Below are 16,868 nucleotides of genomic sequence, written 5' to 3' on the forward strand. Positions count from 1 at the left end.
TAATGAATAATTTCTCTTATAAATATCGACTTGGATGATAACTTGTTACAGTTAACGACAATAACTTATTCGTTAAGATTAACATATATATTTTAAACACAAATAATCTGATGTCTAATTTTTCTTGATATTTTAAATAATTTTTGAGAAATTGCACGTCAAAACTTTTTGATGCTTGAATTTTGAGATTTCCGAAGCACTTAAAAACCATTTGAGATATGAAGAAATATCAAATACTACATAATTCATGTATAAAAGGACTATTCAACGAGGTTTCACATCTTACACCTTGCATATAAATAATGTTCCTATGCTTTACAATAAAAAGCTATGCGATAAAAATCAAGGGATATTATTTTTAAATACAGAGCCTTCATAAATGTTTACAAGCTACGTGACCACCGAGCTTAGGCAACCAACATTGCAGGGCTGGTACTAGTAACGAAAATTCCCGAAATATTAATGATTCGTTTGTAATGTTTTAATAGAATCCAATCACATCCGGCGTGTTTTAATGTAATTTAGATCTTATCGTTTTAATTTTATCGAAATTTAATTGCCAATGTGAAGGAAATAGAATTACTGTTCCAAACAAAATTACTGATTACGTGCCTCTGTAGTAAGGTGGCACCTTTTAAACACGAATTATTTGTTGTTTAATGTTTCTCGATATCTCAAACGGTTTTTAAGAAGTGGTTCAGAACATTAAAGATTCAAGCATTAGAAGGTTTTGAACTTTCTCAAAAACTATCTGAAATATCAGGAAATATCAAACATCAGCGAATTCGTGTTTAAGAGGGCTAGCCAACGAAGTTTTACTTCATATACGTTGCCATTAAAAAAAAAATAGTACGATATCTGGTACGCTATTAGCGCCATCTATGGGTGTGTCATACCAAAAAGTGCTAAACAAAAAACAAAATCAACTTGTTCCGGCATTTTGCAAATACATAATAAAAATTTTATAAATTTTATTCCAAGCTTTTACGACAAAGGATTTAGGATACTCAGTGGCACATAATTCATTCTTACAATACATTTAAAAATTTTGAAATATACTCGTATATTATAAAACAATATTACAACAATGGTTCAATTTATAGATCTAAACCACTCTTTAAAAAAAATACACGAATTAAGACATAAATTCCATTATTTCGGCACACAAACAGAATAAAACGCCCTTTGTGTTTGTATAGAAAGTATATGCCCGAGTTAATTACAGCTCATACTGTTTAGAGGATCTCGACGAACATCTGTTGTTTTGTTATGTGTAGAAGCTAATTATAAGCTAAAGTAGGTACATCGTACAAATTGAGGAGCAGCCTCAAGAGGAAATAAATATACTATAACCCGCTGGATGGTTTTTATCTTAAAATATGTACCGGGCACAGGATGGCTCAATTTCAACGCTTGTAGAAAGTTTTTTCTATTTCTTGGGAAGATTAAAAAGGGGTTTAGATGTCACAGGTCGGATTTTCGAGAAAAATTAAATAACGAAAAGAGCATCTCGATTGGTTTAATAAAGAGGAGGGATTTTTACCATTTTTTATGATGACTTTTATGAAAGACTTTTTGTCTGTGAAAATATTTCATCTTTACGTTGAATTCAATTGTGAACGCAATATTTTTCTGTAACTTCTGGTTTATCAGTTAATTCAAACATATATTTTTTAATGGAACATCCTATATATTTTTTGATTTTCGAAATGTACATCAAATTTCCTTTCAAATTATGTATCACACAGGACATACTATTTAAAAAGTACAATCATCAAAAATTGTTTTATTTTTTCTGGTACTCAAATACTCGCCCAGTACCAGACAGCCACGAAATCGTGCCTAATGAAAAAAAAAAAAACGTATATGTAGAGGGCGTCCCAAAATTCACACAAGAAATAATTTTTATAGAAAACAGTTTTAATTAAAAATTGTAAATTTTGTATTGGTCGTGGGTTTGTTGGCATAGCCCTTAGACTTCAAAAGAATCCAAAGAAAAAATCCAATGGCATTAAATCTCATGATCGGGACGGCCAATTCTTATCACCAAGACCGGAAATTACTCTACCAGGAAATGACTCGTGCAGTAATTGAATTGTTTCTCGGGTTGTATACTATGTGGCACCGTCTTGTTGATACCACATGTCGTCTACATCCATATCTTGCAATTTAGGCACAAAAACTGCATTATAAAGTTGCGATAGCGTGCACCATTAACTATTATTGCCTGACCAGCCCCATTTTTGAAAAAAAATTGTCCGATGATGCCTCCAGCCCAAAATTCCCACCAAACAGTGACACATTGTGGAAGAATTTGTTTCTCAACAATCACTCGTGGATTTTCTGAACCTCAAATGCGTCAATTTTGTCTATTAACTAAGCCATGACGATGAAAATCATTTGAAAAATTTTAGAAAATCAAGTTTGAATTTTCTAAAATGATGGCATTATAAAAAATGCTTTGAATAAAATATCGATATTAGTTACGAGCCTTTGGATAACATTTGCATATAACTCTGTCAAATATTTTTGCTCCAAGTGTTAGTAGTTGAAAGTTAATACAACTTCTTCGAGGTCATGATTTTTCCAAAATGTTAAACTGTTTATATTGCAATATATAGAATTTTCTCTGAAATCGATATGTTTAGAAATATACAGGGTGTTCCATTTAAAAAATGTAATATTTGGCGTGTCCGGTTTTTACTCATCACCCCGTATGTTTCAAATTAATTTTGTAGTTTACGTTTCTTGATTCTGTACAACTTTTATATAAACTTTTTTTCTGTATTATGAGTAACAAGGGAGTTATTGTACTTTCTCACACTAATGGCCTAACCTGTATATTATTTGAATAGACTTTTTTATTTTAAATAATTATTAATGACTAATTTAGAATAATTTGTTCAGTTCGGTATTAATAACACCAAGCTGTTCCTCGGGTTAAACTAGGTTAGGTTTTTATTTCTAGATTCAGTTGAATAATTAAATATCCTATAAATAGCAAAATGTATGTTACGACTATTATTATTGAAAGTTATTATATAAAACTCTTTTTCATTGTTCTGTAGAAATAATACATTTTATGTTCCGTTTTATTCAGTTTTGAACTATTTTTGTACAAATATCAATATGTATATGGAAATTTTCACAATCTGACAACTGAATAAAAATGGTTAGTTATTAGGACCGGTGGTTTTTTAAATTCTGTTTAATTACAATAAAAAGTTGTGGTATTATTCATACCGGAAGTGAACTGAAGTACGAACGTATTTATTCTGTTTTCTGCTATATTACATATTACCGAAAAGCTATTAAAAAATGTCTTATAAGAATTTCATTGTTGATTCAAAGTCGAGGAAAGTTTAACACATAAATCAAATGCATGATTTTTGTCAGTAACTTGTTATTTCGTTACACTATCAATATTATGGGATACTGTTTAAATTAGTATTTAGATGGCCGAAGTCTAAACTTAAAATATGAATAATGTATCCAAGGTAATCTCCTGGTAATAGTTTAAATAACTAGCTGGATTTCACAGGTAGACTGTACGATAATTCAATAAACATAGAATTCTAAATAAAAAACTTAGATAAATTTGGAACGAATACAATGAAGATGAATATTTCGAGGATATTTCTGGATCTGGTCCGGGCTGAGTATTGGCCTGAAGGTTTGCAAAAAATGTAATAAAATCAGGGTCGTATTTAAAAAAATGAGGTTGATGATGGTCCTGGAGGAACGAAACGTTACACATACAAATTGATTATGCCAGTCGATAGAGGGCAAAAAATACCATGAGAAAGTGTTCTTCTTTTTTCAATATCACCTCAAATATTTCGAAAACAAATCATGTTAGCCTTGATTTTTTAGAGGTATATTGTTGGTGCTCTGATTATGCAACTTTGCCCCCATACTACTACTATAGATAGTTCGTATCTCTTACCGTTTCCGAGATCCCTGTAGTGAGAAGCGAATTTGTAACAGCCTAAATATCATTCGGCACCGTTTGGAGATATGCGATTAAATCTGCCCCAGCATTAACCAAAATGGTCACAGAGAATCGATGGATACAATGTCCTGTGTATTTGTCTGCATTTGGCTAATTTAAAAATTTTGCCACTATTTGAGGCATTTTGTCAAACTGATGTATTCCTTCTACTTGCCTGCAGCTTTTCCCTTTCGAGTATTTACAGAAAAAGCGAAATTTTTCAAAAGCAGCGGCATATAAGTTTCGTTTATAACAAATGATCTCGGTTTTTTAGTTTTATTATTCGGTATTTTAATCAAAAGCTTTGATCCTAAATCATTTAAATTGATACAATTCATCACGGTGACATGCACCGGCAACACCGAATATTAAGACAACCTAAAAAAGAAAAACTAAATAATATACGTTAAAATTTTTAGATCAAACGTACCTTATTCATTAAGTATACAGGGTGTCCGGCAAGGTCATGTCAAAAATGAAGTAGTATACAGAGGAGGCCAAAATAGATGTAGTACTTCATATATTTTTTTTTCCTATCGGGCTTCGTTGTGGAGTTATTCGCCTTCAAAGAAAGAAGTTTGAAAAACAAATTTCAATTGTAACTTCTAAGTCGTTACCATGACAACGATGAAATTTGGGCAAATTTCCAAGTTTAAACTGATATTCAATATGCCTGGATTATACAGGAGCAGGAGCAGACGGAACTATCCATTTAAATTTATACATCTTTCACAGATTTTTTCGATTTTCTCAAAAACAGTACACGATATCGACTGATATACAGTATACATTTTTGTAAGTAAAGTGAGAGAGGAATCGTACTATGAAAAAATAATGCCAAATTTGACAACGCTGTCTAAGATGTATAAATTTAAATGGATAATTTCGTCTACTCCTATACAGGGTGATTCAGAACTTATCGAAAAAAAAATTCTGGATGTACAGAGGACCCTTACAAATACAATTTTGTAAAGAAAAAATCAAAAAAGTCAGTTCGAAATTGATTTAAAAATACACTTCTGCACGGCACTGGAAACTGGTCCACTGTAAAACCTGACCTCGCACAATGCGACCGGTATGGCGGCGTGATAAAAACGGACAAAAACTTTCGCAAGGAAAGAAATATGTAAATAGAATTTTATCGCACCTATTTTATATCGGCAAATTCAAATGCTTTTGCCTTTATTAATTATTAATAAAATTAATTTGTGTTTTTAAATAATAAAATCATTTGACATACCCGATGCTGCAACAGCAATTGTTCAAAATTTTATCCACTCACGTGTAAACACATTTGGGTCCGTCTTACTCACTTTCTACGAACTAACACAAATGATGTCTTGCTTCACCATAACACAAATACTTCACCATAATACAAATGTTGTCTTGCTTCACCATAAATTAAAACGATATCCATCAACTCTGAGTTGCTATACACGCAAGCCATTTTTGACACTAACTACTAAAAAACTGATGTAAATACCACAGATAACAGGTAAAAACTACCGCAACGACGGATTTCAGTATTAGGAGTCACATGGCTCTCCACGCGTATTGCGAATGACGCTAGAGACTACAGTTGTCCAGCTATGTAGTGGTTTAATGTGCTATAACTTCAATAATTTTTTTCTCAGAAACTATAAGGATTTTACAAAAATTTTTTTTACAATATTGACTCCATTTCTCATGCCGCATCTATTCCCAAATTTTTTTGGATAAGTTGTGAATCACCCTGTATAATCTAGGCATATTGAATATCAGTTTAAACTTGGAAATGAACATTACCATGAGTTACTTTTAAAAAATTTTATATGAAGTACTACATCTATTTTGACCTTCCCTGTATACCCTTGACATGACCTTTCCGGACACCCTGTATATTATCTGGTGTTTGAGTAACACATGTTTTAAGTTGTTTATTTGACAAAATTTCTAACTTCTTTGATTTATAGTTTGTCACCTTGACGTTTCAGGAAAACACGTAATTTCAAATATTTTGTTGCATCAATGTCTTCCTTTGTACTAATTGTGTCACTCTCAACATGGAGTAATTTGACCATAACCTAGATACCTTCAACTTTGTAGATAAATCGGAAAAGTATACAATGGTGGTGTCCCACCTGAACATCATCACCACTGTCCATTTTAAATATGTTTAATATATTTTAGCACTTATGGGTATCAAAACAAATTTAACTTTTATCACAACAATAAATAAACAATGATTGTCAAGAAAACGATATCATAAGCAATTCAAGGACTTAGTGTGAAATAATAACAAGCCACAAATGCAAAATTGTTGGAAATTTTAAAATGTGTAAAATCAACGTTAGCTTCGTTTACTCCGAATTTGTCTACATTAGTTATAGAAGTACAGATGTTTATGGAATGTACTTGAATAATCATCATGAATAATCATTTTCTTTTAATATTCATTATGTGGCTTGTTATACTCTTGCAAATCTTGAAAATTAAAAAAAGTCATATTTCAAGAAAGGGTGGCTTGTCATTGTTTCACACTAAGCCCTTTTATATTGTAACGAAAAACTTTGCATGGCGTCCGGGAATGTATTGTTTTTACTGCGAAGTATACAATACTGTTCATGAATATCGTAGGTATTTCTAGAAAAAAATGTGCTCTGCCACCTATTGTAAAATGAAAAAATTCTACATTAATGACTTTTTCGACATTAATACATTGTTCAGAGATATTTTAGAAAATGTGAATTATATGAAAAGATTTTTTTGATCAACCGAACTGAAATTTTAAATGATGCCACAATGAATCCTAAAACATCACGCATTTATTTTAATAGGTACCTACTAATTATACAAATTTGTTTCAGATTATTCAAAATGCGTAAACGTACACTTTGAGAATAAAGATGGTGGATTCTTCATAAAACAACAACCCAGACAACATTATTTACCCTCCAGCTCGGATCAAACGGGAAGCACCTCTAATTCCGGGGTGCCGCTGTCGATAGATCGATTTACGGTGTTCCAAAGTTCCCAGCCGATTTCCGTACGAGCTACTTATGGCCCTTTTAGTACAAAGCAGACTGTTCCAGCCAGATACGTCGTGCCTGATCCTCTGCCATTAAATACGTCAGGTGATTGCTGTTGTTTTACGGTTTGATGCTTTAAGCATCCTCATTAGGCCGAAGCTTATATTATTATCTCTAATTATTTATTTGTGGCATTCTTTTATTTAATTAGCGATTTTGCCACACTGAAAAGAAAACTTATTATAAAATATTTTTGAGTACCTGTTCCCTAACTCTATGTCGTAGGTTGAGGGAGGTGTTCTTTGGGTTCCCTAGATAAAAAAACTCTACCGAACCAGGTTCTTAATTCACAATCAAGATACAAAAAGTTGAATTTAAAAAAAAAAATATAACGTTTATTCAAATATCTCTGGGTTAAGAGTATAGTAGGCTCGCGATGCTCGTTCACCTTCTAGTGACCTGTATGTTAGCGTTGAGTGTACTATTTCTCACTCAACGATATTGGTGTATCCACAGAAGCTATACAAATTTAGGTGAAATTTGTATAGAAAGACGTAAACGTAAAACCGTTGGTCCCTTCTCTAAGCAATGTTAGGCAAGTAAAATATCTCTACCCTACGACAATGGGGGTTCGGCAAAATTTCCAGGTTGGGATTGCTCGTCTCCTGGTGTCGGCGTTTAGCTATAGCAAAGTTCATATACAGGGTGAGTCAATTTTTTGTAGTAGGATTTTAACAGTTGATAGAGAATCATTTTTTAATAAGAAAAGTTCCTATAAACGTAGGTCTTAGAACGCTTCGTTTGTGAGATATAGGGTGTTGAAAACAAATTTTTTTAAAAAATTTTTCTTAATATCTCCGAGAATATCTCTAAAAGACCAACATATATTGAACTGAAATTTGGTATTAATAACACATTAGTTATGGTGAATAAAACAAATATATCTGTTATCCATTTCACACACCAGTGGCGTGCCTGAGGTGGGTTACTGCCCTTTAAAAAATTAATTCTTACGCCCTTGGATTTTTCTGGAAAATAACATCATTTCTAAATTTTTTAATAAATTCTGAACAAAACAGCTCTCTTTTTTCAATTTTTTATAAAATGAACGGTTTTTGGTTAAATTCATTTGGCATGAAACTGTTCCAACGATATTGGTAATACATTTGTAATAAGAAAAATATGATGTACCCTGAAAATCAACAAAAAATTAAATGTCATAACGTTGACACAAGAACGCAAACATTGTGTAACGTGTATCAATTAGTTCTTTTTTTAAGTTCTGTGTTTATTTTTTCATGCCAAATTTCATTTTAATATCTGTTGGTCTTTAAGAGATATTAAGAAAAATTCTTAAAAATGTTTGTTTTCTACACCCTATACACAAACTCACAAACGAAACGTTTTAAGACCTATGTTTATAGGAACTTTTCTTATTAAAAAATGATTCTCTATCAACTGTTATTATTCAATCGTTTTTGTTGATTTTCAGTGCACATCATATTTTTCTTATTACTTCACAAATGTATTAGGTACCAATATCGTTGGAACAGTTTCATGCCAAATTAATTTAACCAAAAACCGTTAATTTTATAAAAAATTGAGAGATTTGTTTTGTTCAGAATTGATTAAAAAATTTAGAAATGATGTTATTTTCCAGAAAAATTCACGGGCGTACGAATTATTTTTTTAAAGGGGGCAGTAACCCACCTCAGGCAAGTCACTGGTGGGTTAAATGAATAACAGATATCTTTATTTTATTCACCATAACTAATGTGTTATTAATACCAAATTTCAGTTCAATATATGTTGGTCTTTTAGAGATATTAAGAAAAATTCTTAAAATAAGTTTGTTTTCAACATACTATATCTCACAAACGAAGCGTTCTAAGACCTACGTTTATAGGAACTTTTCTTATTAAAAAATGATTCTCTATCAACTGTTAAAATCCTACTACAAAAAACTGACTCACCCTATATAAACTTTGGCTATAGTATCAGAAATAGGCTGACGTAAAATAACCAAGAAGCAAAAAGCAAAAATGTAAATTATTTATTTCACAAAAAACGTATAGAAGATTTTTATTCGAACGACAATACAAAATACAAATAATCATTGCCGTAGTTTTAAATTGTTTTGGATAGTAGCTGCATTTAAAATTGTACTTATTTCGAAAAAAAAAATTGAATATATTTTCTTGTGAATAGAATAATTTATTTAACATTTTTTAAATTGTATGGAAGACGCCTTTTTTCATAGAAATACCATTGTTCCAAAATACTTGGTGAAGATGAAATTTGGCGATTTTAAATGACAGTAGTCCCCATAATATTTTAATTAGGTAAGTTATTAAACTAAGTTTCGTTTGTCCCCATAGAACATTTTCGGAAATAATATTGATTTAATGTTATATGAAGTGATCTTAATTGAGTTAGGTATATTTTTTAACATCGTGTAGATTTAGATAAAACAACATATTTGTTAAATTATATTCTTTAAATAACCTGAAATAAAGTGATTGGAGCCTTCCATAGTTGTAAAAAATTAATCCGGCCTTAACAAATAATTTGAACAAGTTGATCGCCCATATATTAAAAAAACATTACAGTAAACTATTGGTCTTCTTTTGCGAATTTTTTAATTTCTTATCTTGCATATTCCTGTTAGTTCCGTCATGGATTTTGGTTTGTAAATTTGTTAATTGAATCATTTCATTTATACTGGCTAATAAATTGACATGTTACTAATTTATGGGGAATGTCGTCAAAGTAACAATGCTGCATCTGAGCTAAATGCGGAACGTTTTCCTATACGGGATCTCCCGTCACCATGTTTCATTTGTTCGGATTGTGCAAAGGGGCAGACGGTGATTTCCGGGCACATCGTGAAGAGCATACTGGACTAGAGTACCGGAAAACGCGCAATGCGAGGCACTGATTTTAAACGTTATAGCGATGACCCAATAGATCCAAAAGTTTGCGGAAATGGACGAGGCTACATTTATCCGAAATGGGTTTAACAACTTTAGCGATACTCACGTTTGCCCATTTGATAATTCTCATGCTTATAAGTAACAAACAAATTTTCAGTAAATGTATGGGCAGCTATTGTCAACGGTATGCTTGTTGGACTTTCGATATTGCTAGATCGTTTAATGGGAGAAAGCTCTCTCGAATTTTTGCAAAATAATCTTTGGTTATTAGACGGGGAGCCAGCCCATTTTAGATGTTAAGTGCTAAAGTTCTTATAGATTATGTTCCGTAGATGGAGAGCCAATTGCATAGCCAGCCAGATCACCAGATCTTTACCCTTGTAATTTCTTTTTGTGGGGATGAACGAAAGACTTAAAACTTAAAACTTTAAAACGCCAGTAAACAGAAGGGAAGAACTCATTGCCCGTAAGTCTCTTATACAATTATGGGAAACCTTTATCCTTATTACTTTCCTACCTACGTTACGCCCAACTTCATGTGTAAACTTTTTATTTTTAAGTGTTTTGAAACATTAAGAAAATGTTTATTTGAACTAGTTTTACAAGTTATAAAAATATGATTCAACTTAGTAGGGACACTGTGTATATTTTTTAATCTTCAATTCTATGTATCTTGAAAATCATTGCTTTTAAAATTTTGGCCATCAAAATTTTTAAATCTAAAATGATCCAAAGATCAAATTGCCGAAGTTATAGCATATGCTTAGAAACCACTCTATGTTACTGTTTCACCAAAAAAATCCATCCATTGTTTTTATAAATTTACCTCCCACTGAAAGTAGAAAAGTATATGATTTTTTTTTTAAACCTGGAAACTGGAAACTTTTATCAGTTTTTGTTTTCAAAATTAAAATTAAATAGAAAATAAACAAAAATAAAATAATACAAATTTACCTGCCCAATAGTTGCAATTTTGTACGTGATTTACAGGTTGGTTTTTTACTGACAATCAAACAATCACTAGTGACTAAAACTTGAAGAAACTGAAATAAAATAATTATAATTTAAATAATGAAAACAACAGTAAACAATTAACTATTTATTAGTATTTATATTAAAATAAAAAGTTTCATTGTGAAATTGGATCAACATTAACAAGGGGACATTTTGTGAGACATACTGCAACCGTAGAACAAACAATATCGAAAACGTTGCGTCAGCAATAAACGCAAACCAAGCGGTAGTAGAGCGTCAGCATTGGTGACGTTCAAAATTTTCTTCTTAATCTTGATTTTGTGTTGAAGAGAATCTTCGACATATCCTTCACTTACTTTGTCACTTTTTCAACCTCCCAAACGCTTCAAAGTAATGGTGTCTGCGCCAGAGTCTGTTCGTTATGTCTGGATGCTGAAAGTCTTATGCCTGCAGGTTGAACGGTAAATTTATGTCTACAAGTTGAACGATACATTTTCCTTATCGGTAGTTGAGTCGGTTGGTTGTTGTTTTCTACGCAAACTTTGGTATTGTAGATATAGCTGTATTGAGCTAATGCCAAAACCATTACCCATAATGGTGAAACACCGCTACCTATGAGTTTTTTGAATGGGAGATGAACCAGTTCAATATCAGTTTTTTCTTCTACATGCTGTATCTTCACTAGTTCGTCACATCTGCAACAAACAGCAACAGCAAAAACAGCAACCACCTAAACATAAAACAAGGATTTAGTAAAACAGTTTATAATTAAAATATGTAAAAAACTTTGAACAATAAAAAGCCGTCATCTGGTGTGCCTACAAGAAATTTGTTGATTTCTTATCTTGAAAAAAAAACGACGATTTTTTTGGCTGTGTATCAACGTGCTTCTATTTTATACCTAAATGTGAAATATCTTCATTTTCGTAGACGTTCAACGGAGATATGAGCATTGTACGAGGTCTGTTCAGAAAATAACCGAACTTTTTGAATTACGCGCTAATGGAGTTATGTGATTGCTAGTATTAGCTTTGTTCCTAGTAGAATCCAAAACAGTTTCCAACAGTCAGACGCATGCGCATATGGCAATGCTTACATAAGGTTCAAATTTCATTGTTTTGAAGCAAATACGATTGCGTCGGACTGTTGGAAACTAATTTTAATGCACTTGGAACAAAGCTATTGCCTTGCGTATAACCTCTGTAACCACTTGAAAAAATCAGCAAAAAGAGACCAGTGTCATGGCGAGACAACTCATGGTTCTTGCACCTTCTAGCTTTGTCAATTCATCAGTTTTGTGCCAAAAATGAGATTACTGTCCTCCTTCACCCTCCGTACTTTTCAGACATGACTCCTTGACCGCATATATCTAATCATAATAATTTTAGTATTTTAATTACTATTTTTAATTAGTTTATGTACTTTACTTTAAAAGGTAATCATGTCTAAAAATATTTTAAAGAATTAAATATGATATGTATGGAAAATACGTTGGTAATAAATAAAGAAACTTGAGAAAACTCTTTGCCTTGATGATAAAATAATAACTAAAGTTGTAAGACCATCTGCAAAAAACATATGAGCACATTTGTTAGGAGTGAGAGTATTTTTTCCGATTTTATAAATCCAGTTTTTCCAAATAATATGTCAAAAAGTGACATCTATTCACAAGTACTAATATATCTTTTTTTTGGAAAAATCTAAAACTTTAAGTTTTAAGAAGGTAAATTGTGACTTGATCTAAATCGGTCTACCCTAAGAAACTATCCTTGAAGTATATAACATTCGTAAGGGGACACTCTGTGTATTCAGAAGTTAAATGTATACCTATATGAAATATCTTACTTGCTAACTTTGTCTTGAAAATTCAGGTCGAAAATGTATTATTAATTTACTTTCTATTTATAGTATATTCCGAGACATTCTGGATTATCATTCTTATTAGTGACATCTATATTCCCATAACATCTTATTTATGCTCGTGTTCGTCCACTTTTAGTCATATTACATCATCTTTATTAATTTCGCACACACATTATTTTGAACGATTTAACCGATGATCTCGCCTTATATTCATTAAGTGGGATCAACTTTATTAACCTTTTATTATAGCTACATTCATTGTTCTATTCTATTCTGCATCAACCTCTTAATGTACGTCTGACATGTTTTAATTTATTTAATCTTTACAATTTTTCAGTATTTTTTCTATAATTATAATCATGGTTATAAGTGTATTTACATCTGTTTAAATTATAAACGTACACGAGAAATAAAGTACATTTTAAAAAACTAATTATAACTTGACCATATGTATATTTGATTAAAAAAATAATTTCAAATTCGTGTTTACGGCAACACGTAGGTACTATTACCCCTAAAAAAATCTGATCGCCAATTAAAGTTATACCCTGCATAAATGGAATCAAATTATTAAACATGCTTGAAAGCGTGTCTAGAATGAACTTTGTTTTCGATGTCTAAAAGCCTAAATAACATAAGGCATCACTTTATTCCTTTGGGATATAACAAACTTTTTCACATTGATTTCCTAATGGAAAAATGGACCATATAAACTTCCAACATTATTTTCTTAATACACTTAATAGCCCAGAAAGACAATAACCCGTATCAAGCGAAGAAAACCAGTAGGTTCTTTTCTTTTTCCTGCATGTTTAATGCACGTCTGCATGTCGATGTCGTATGAGGGACATAATTCAGAAACTCAACTAAACCATCCATCTACATTTCAGACTTCTATGTGATATATTTGGACCCTTAAGAGCATTTTTATTTTAAAGGAAATGGGTGCTTGTCAACTACAAGTTTTTTGTCTTTGGAAATACAAAAGCACCCGATACTTTACTTTTTATTAAGGTATGAAGCTAATTCAAACAAATCCTATCAAATTAAGTGAAACAACATTCTTCTATACCAGAAATCTAGGTAGGGATACAAAAGACATCAAACCTAACAGATAAGATTGCTAACTGTAATTTCCCACAGTATCAGCGGTTCGCAATTTTATCTGCGAGGTTTGATGTCTTTTGCATCCCTACCTAGATTTTTGGTATTGACGAATGTTGTTTGACTTCATTTGAGATGATTTGTTTGAATTAGCTTAATACCTTCACAAAGAGTAAAAAATGTGGGAACTAATAATAAAATATACGTATTATGCCAATAAATTGGCGTCACTGCCTTTAAGAGGCAGCAGATTATATACATGGACATAAAAAGGACATTATGCAGTTTACTGTTTTTCTGTTAGTTATGTGTTAATTAATAAATTTTCAGATATGCCCTGTTCAATGAAAATAATGGCGTCAACATTACAACTACCCGTTATACCGGAAGTAGCTATAAATTTCGTTATTTTAAATGGAATACCCTACATATTATTGCATTGAGATACATGAAAAATAAGCCAAAAATGTTAAAGCTTCTCTCTACCTAAATATAACCGTTTTCGAGATAATCGCATTTTATAAAAATTGCAAACTTTTCGAAAATTTCTTTCGTTCTGGAAGCTTTCACTTGCTTTTCGGAACGTTCAAAGAGCATATGATGCACTACCTTCTACTATACAAAATTATATTAAGTGTGCCATTTGTTACGTTACATTTTGAAAACTTAAAACCGACAAAACTTTTTAAATTCAAATGGAACACCCTGTATTTTTTGCACCATGTTATAGAAAGTCAAATTGTCTTTTCACCGATATAGGAATTGTAGGGGTTACAGTTTCAATTTTCTCAAATATTTGCGATTTTTTTACATTCTCAAGAATAATAAAAAATATCATCAACTGTATTTCGAAAGACAGATATTAGTATTGTCATTCAGTATTCTAATCTACAAGCATTAAGTATATATACTCGACAAGAAAAATGCGAAATAATTGTTTTAATGAAGATATTTTGAATATATTTCATATCCATATAAATAAGAAGATACTTAAGTCCTACATTGCTATTTACCATTTGCTGTTGATTGCTAAATGTGTAACAATAAATTCACACCACAAGAAATGTTCAAAATTGTCCTTGAGTGCAATGCATGCTACGCAGCGTCTCCGCACTGATCGTCTTGAGATACAAACTAGCTGCGTAATCAGGGGACCAACATTATGCCTCTAAAAATTCAAGGCCAACAAGATTAGTTTTTGATATATTCGAAAAAAAAACAAAATTTTGGAAATCCGTTTTTGTTTCATTTCAGCCTTGTTTGAGGTGATATTGAAAAAAGAAGAACACTTTCTCATGGCCACTTTTTGCCGTCTATCGAATGGCATAATCAATTTTTATATGTAACGTTTCGTCTCTCCAGGGTCATCAACTTAATTTTTTTAAATATGACCCTGGAAATTTTATTACATTTTTTGCAAGCCTTCATGACCCCCAATACTGTACTGCCTCAGACCGAACCAGATTCAGACGTTTTGTCTCAAAAAATTCATCTTCATTGTATTCGTTCCAAATTTACCTAAAAGTTTAACTAGATAGATTTCACAGGATCTAACGCCACTTACAGTGTACGATAATTCAATAAACAAAGAAATCTAAATAAAAAATTTAGAATAACTAAGTTGACACCTATTTCCGGTATAACCGGAACTGCTACGTTGAGGGCATTATTTTAACCGAACAGAGGATATCTGTTAACTCCTGTAAACAAAATTTCAGAATCATATTATCTTCGGTTTCTATGAAATGTTGAATAGGCCACTTACGTGAAGAACTCTGTATAAAATCAGTGCAAAAATGACAAAATATAACGGTAATAATAAATAACTTTAAATATTCTATTCCTATAACGGCCAATTCCCATTAGAGGAGCGAGGCATAGCACACAAAGATCCAGCAAACTTTGTTTTGTGAATCGTATTGATTAGCTCTCAGTGGTAAGCAGGCAGTAAAAGCTACAAAATCTCGTGCAATATTCTGCGTAAAGAAAAATAACAGGATTTGCTATTTTTTAATTACTTAGTTCTTTAATTTGATGAAGGCATTTCCTAACTTAATATTTATTTTAGTACCGGCAATAGACTTGCAGGATCAAGCGACCCACCACCTGGACATGTCCGCCCATATTGTTCGTGACGAGGTACCACGCGACTCTCCAGTGCTAAGAGTTCTCTTCCATACGGGTACAGATCCAGGAGGTCGTCGTCAAGTCTTGCTCGCTCGACATCATCAACGCGTCTGTATTGTTCTTCACGCGACGATGGGCACCAGGATGCCATTGCATGCTGCATGTAGCCCCGATGGAGAAGACGGCGTCTGCTTAACCCAAATCACCGTACCGTCCTCCTGGTGGCCGCCATTACCATCTCCTGATAAAGACGGAAGACCGGGAAAGCTCACTAAAACACCTCCCAGATTAGTCCAAGTGGCATACTCTGTTTTGGAGCCTTGGCCCGATGAGGGAGAAGGATGTCACCCAAAAATGCAGGTTGGTTATAATTTTTGGTAATTATCCAGAGAATAAATTTAATTTACACCTTTTTCGTTAGAAATATTTCTAACGTCTAACCGTTGCGGATTGTCCTCATGAGGACATAATCCTAGCTAAAGCATCAGGTTATTTCTATCATTTTAGTGTATCGTCATCAGAACTGAACAGCATGAAAAATATCAAAGCCGTAAGTTTAGAGGAAGTCAAATTTGGCTTGCAATATTTGAACTAAACATACATACAAACAAACAATGAGAAATATACATATGAAGTTAAATAAAAGCTTGTAAAAATGACACCTCTTCACATTTCCATACTTTTTCTGTACAAGCTCTAATTTTGACTTCCAACATTTGAATCTAAAGTTGCTCGGGGCCATACGGAAAATTGCAAGCAAAATTAAGGAATACTATTAGAAAACAAATTAGAAACTGAAATCCGATTTTACAATCGTCGTTGTGATAGTGTTTACAAAAGATTTTTAGTAGTTAGTGTCAAAAATGG

General features: G+C 32.1%; 1 protein-coding gene across 1 annotated transcript in view; it reads left to right on the plus strand.

The window, feature by feature from the left end:
* The window catches only part of LOC108912684 (transmembrane protein 132B), a 126,295-nt gene that overhangs the window by 35,485 nt on the left and 73,942 nt on the right, over positions 1–16,868 (plus strand). Inside the window, exons 2-3 of the mRNA XM_018718002.1 lie at positions 6,838–7,104; positions 15,943–16,361. Coding sequence (XP_018573518.1) covers positions 6,838–7,104; positions 15,943–16,361 — 686 coding nt within the window. The remainder of the gene's footprint in view (positions 1–6,837; positions 7,105–15,942; positions 16,362–16,868) is intronic.

This window comes from Anoplophora glabripennis, unplaced genomic scaffold (genome assembly GCF_000390285.2).
Source record: "Anoplophora glabripennis isolate ALB-LARVAE unplaced genomic scaffold, Agla_2.0 scaffold852, whole genome shotgun sequence".
In the NCBI taxonomy this organism is placed as follows: Eukaryota; Metazoa; Arthropoda; class Insecta; order Coleoptera; family Cerambycidae; genus Anoplophora; species Anoplophora glabripennis.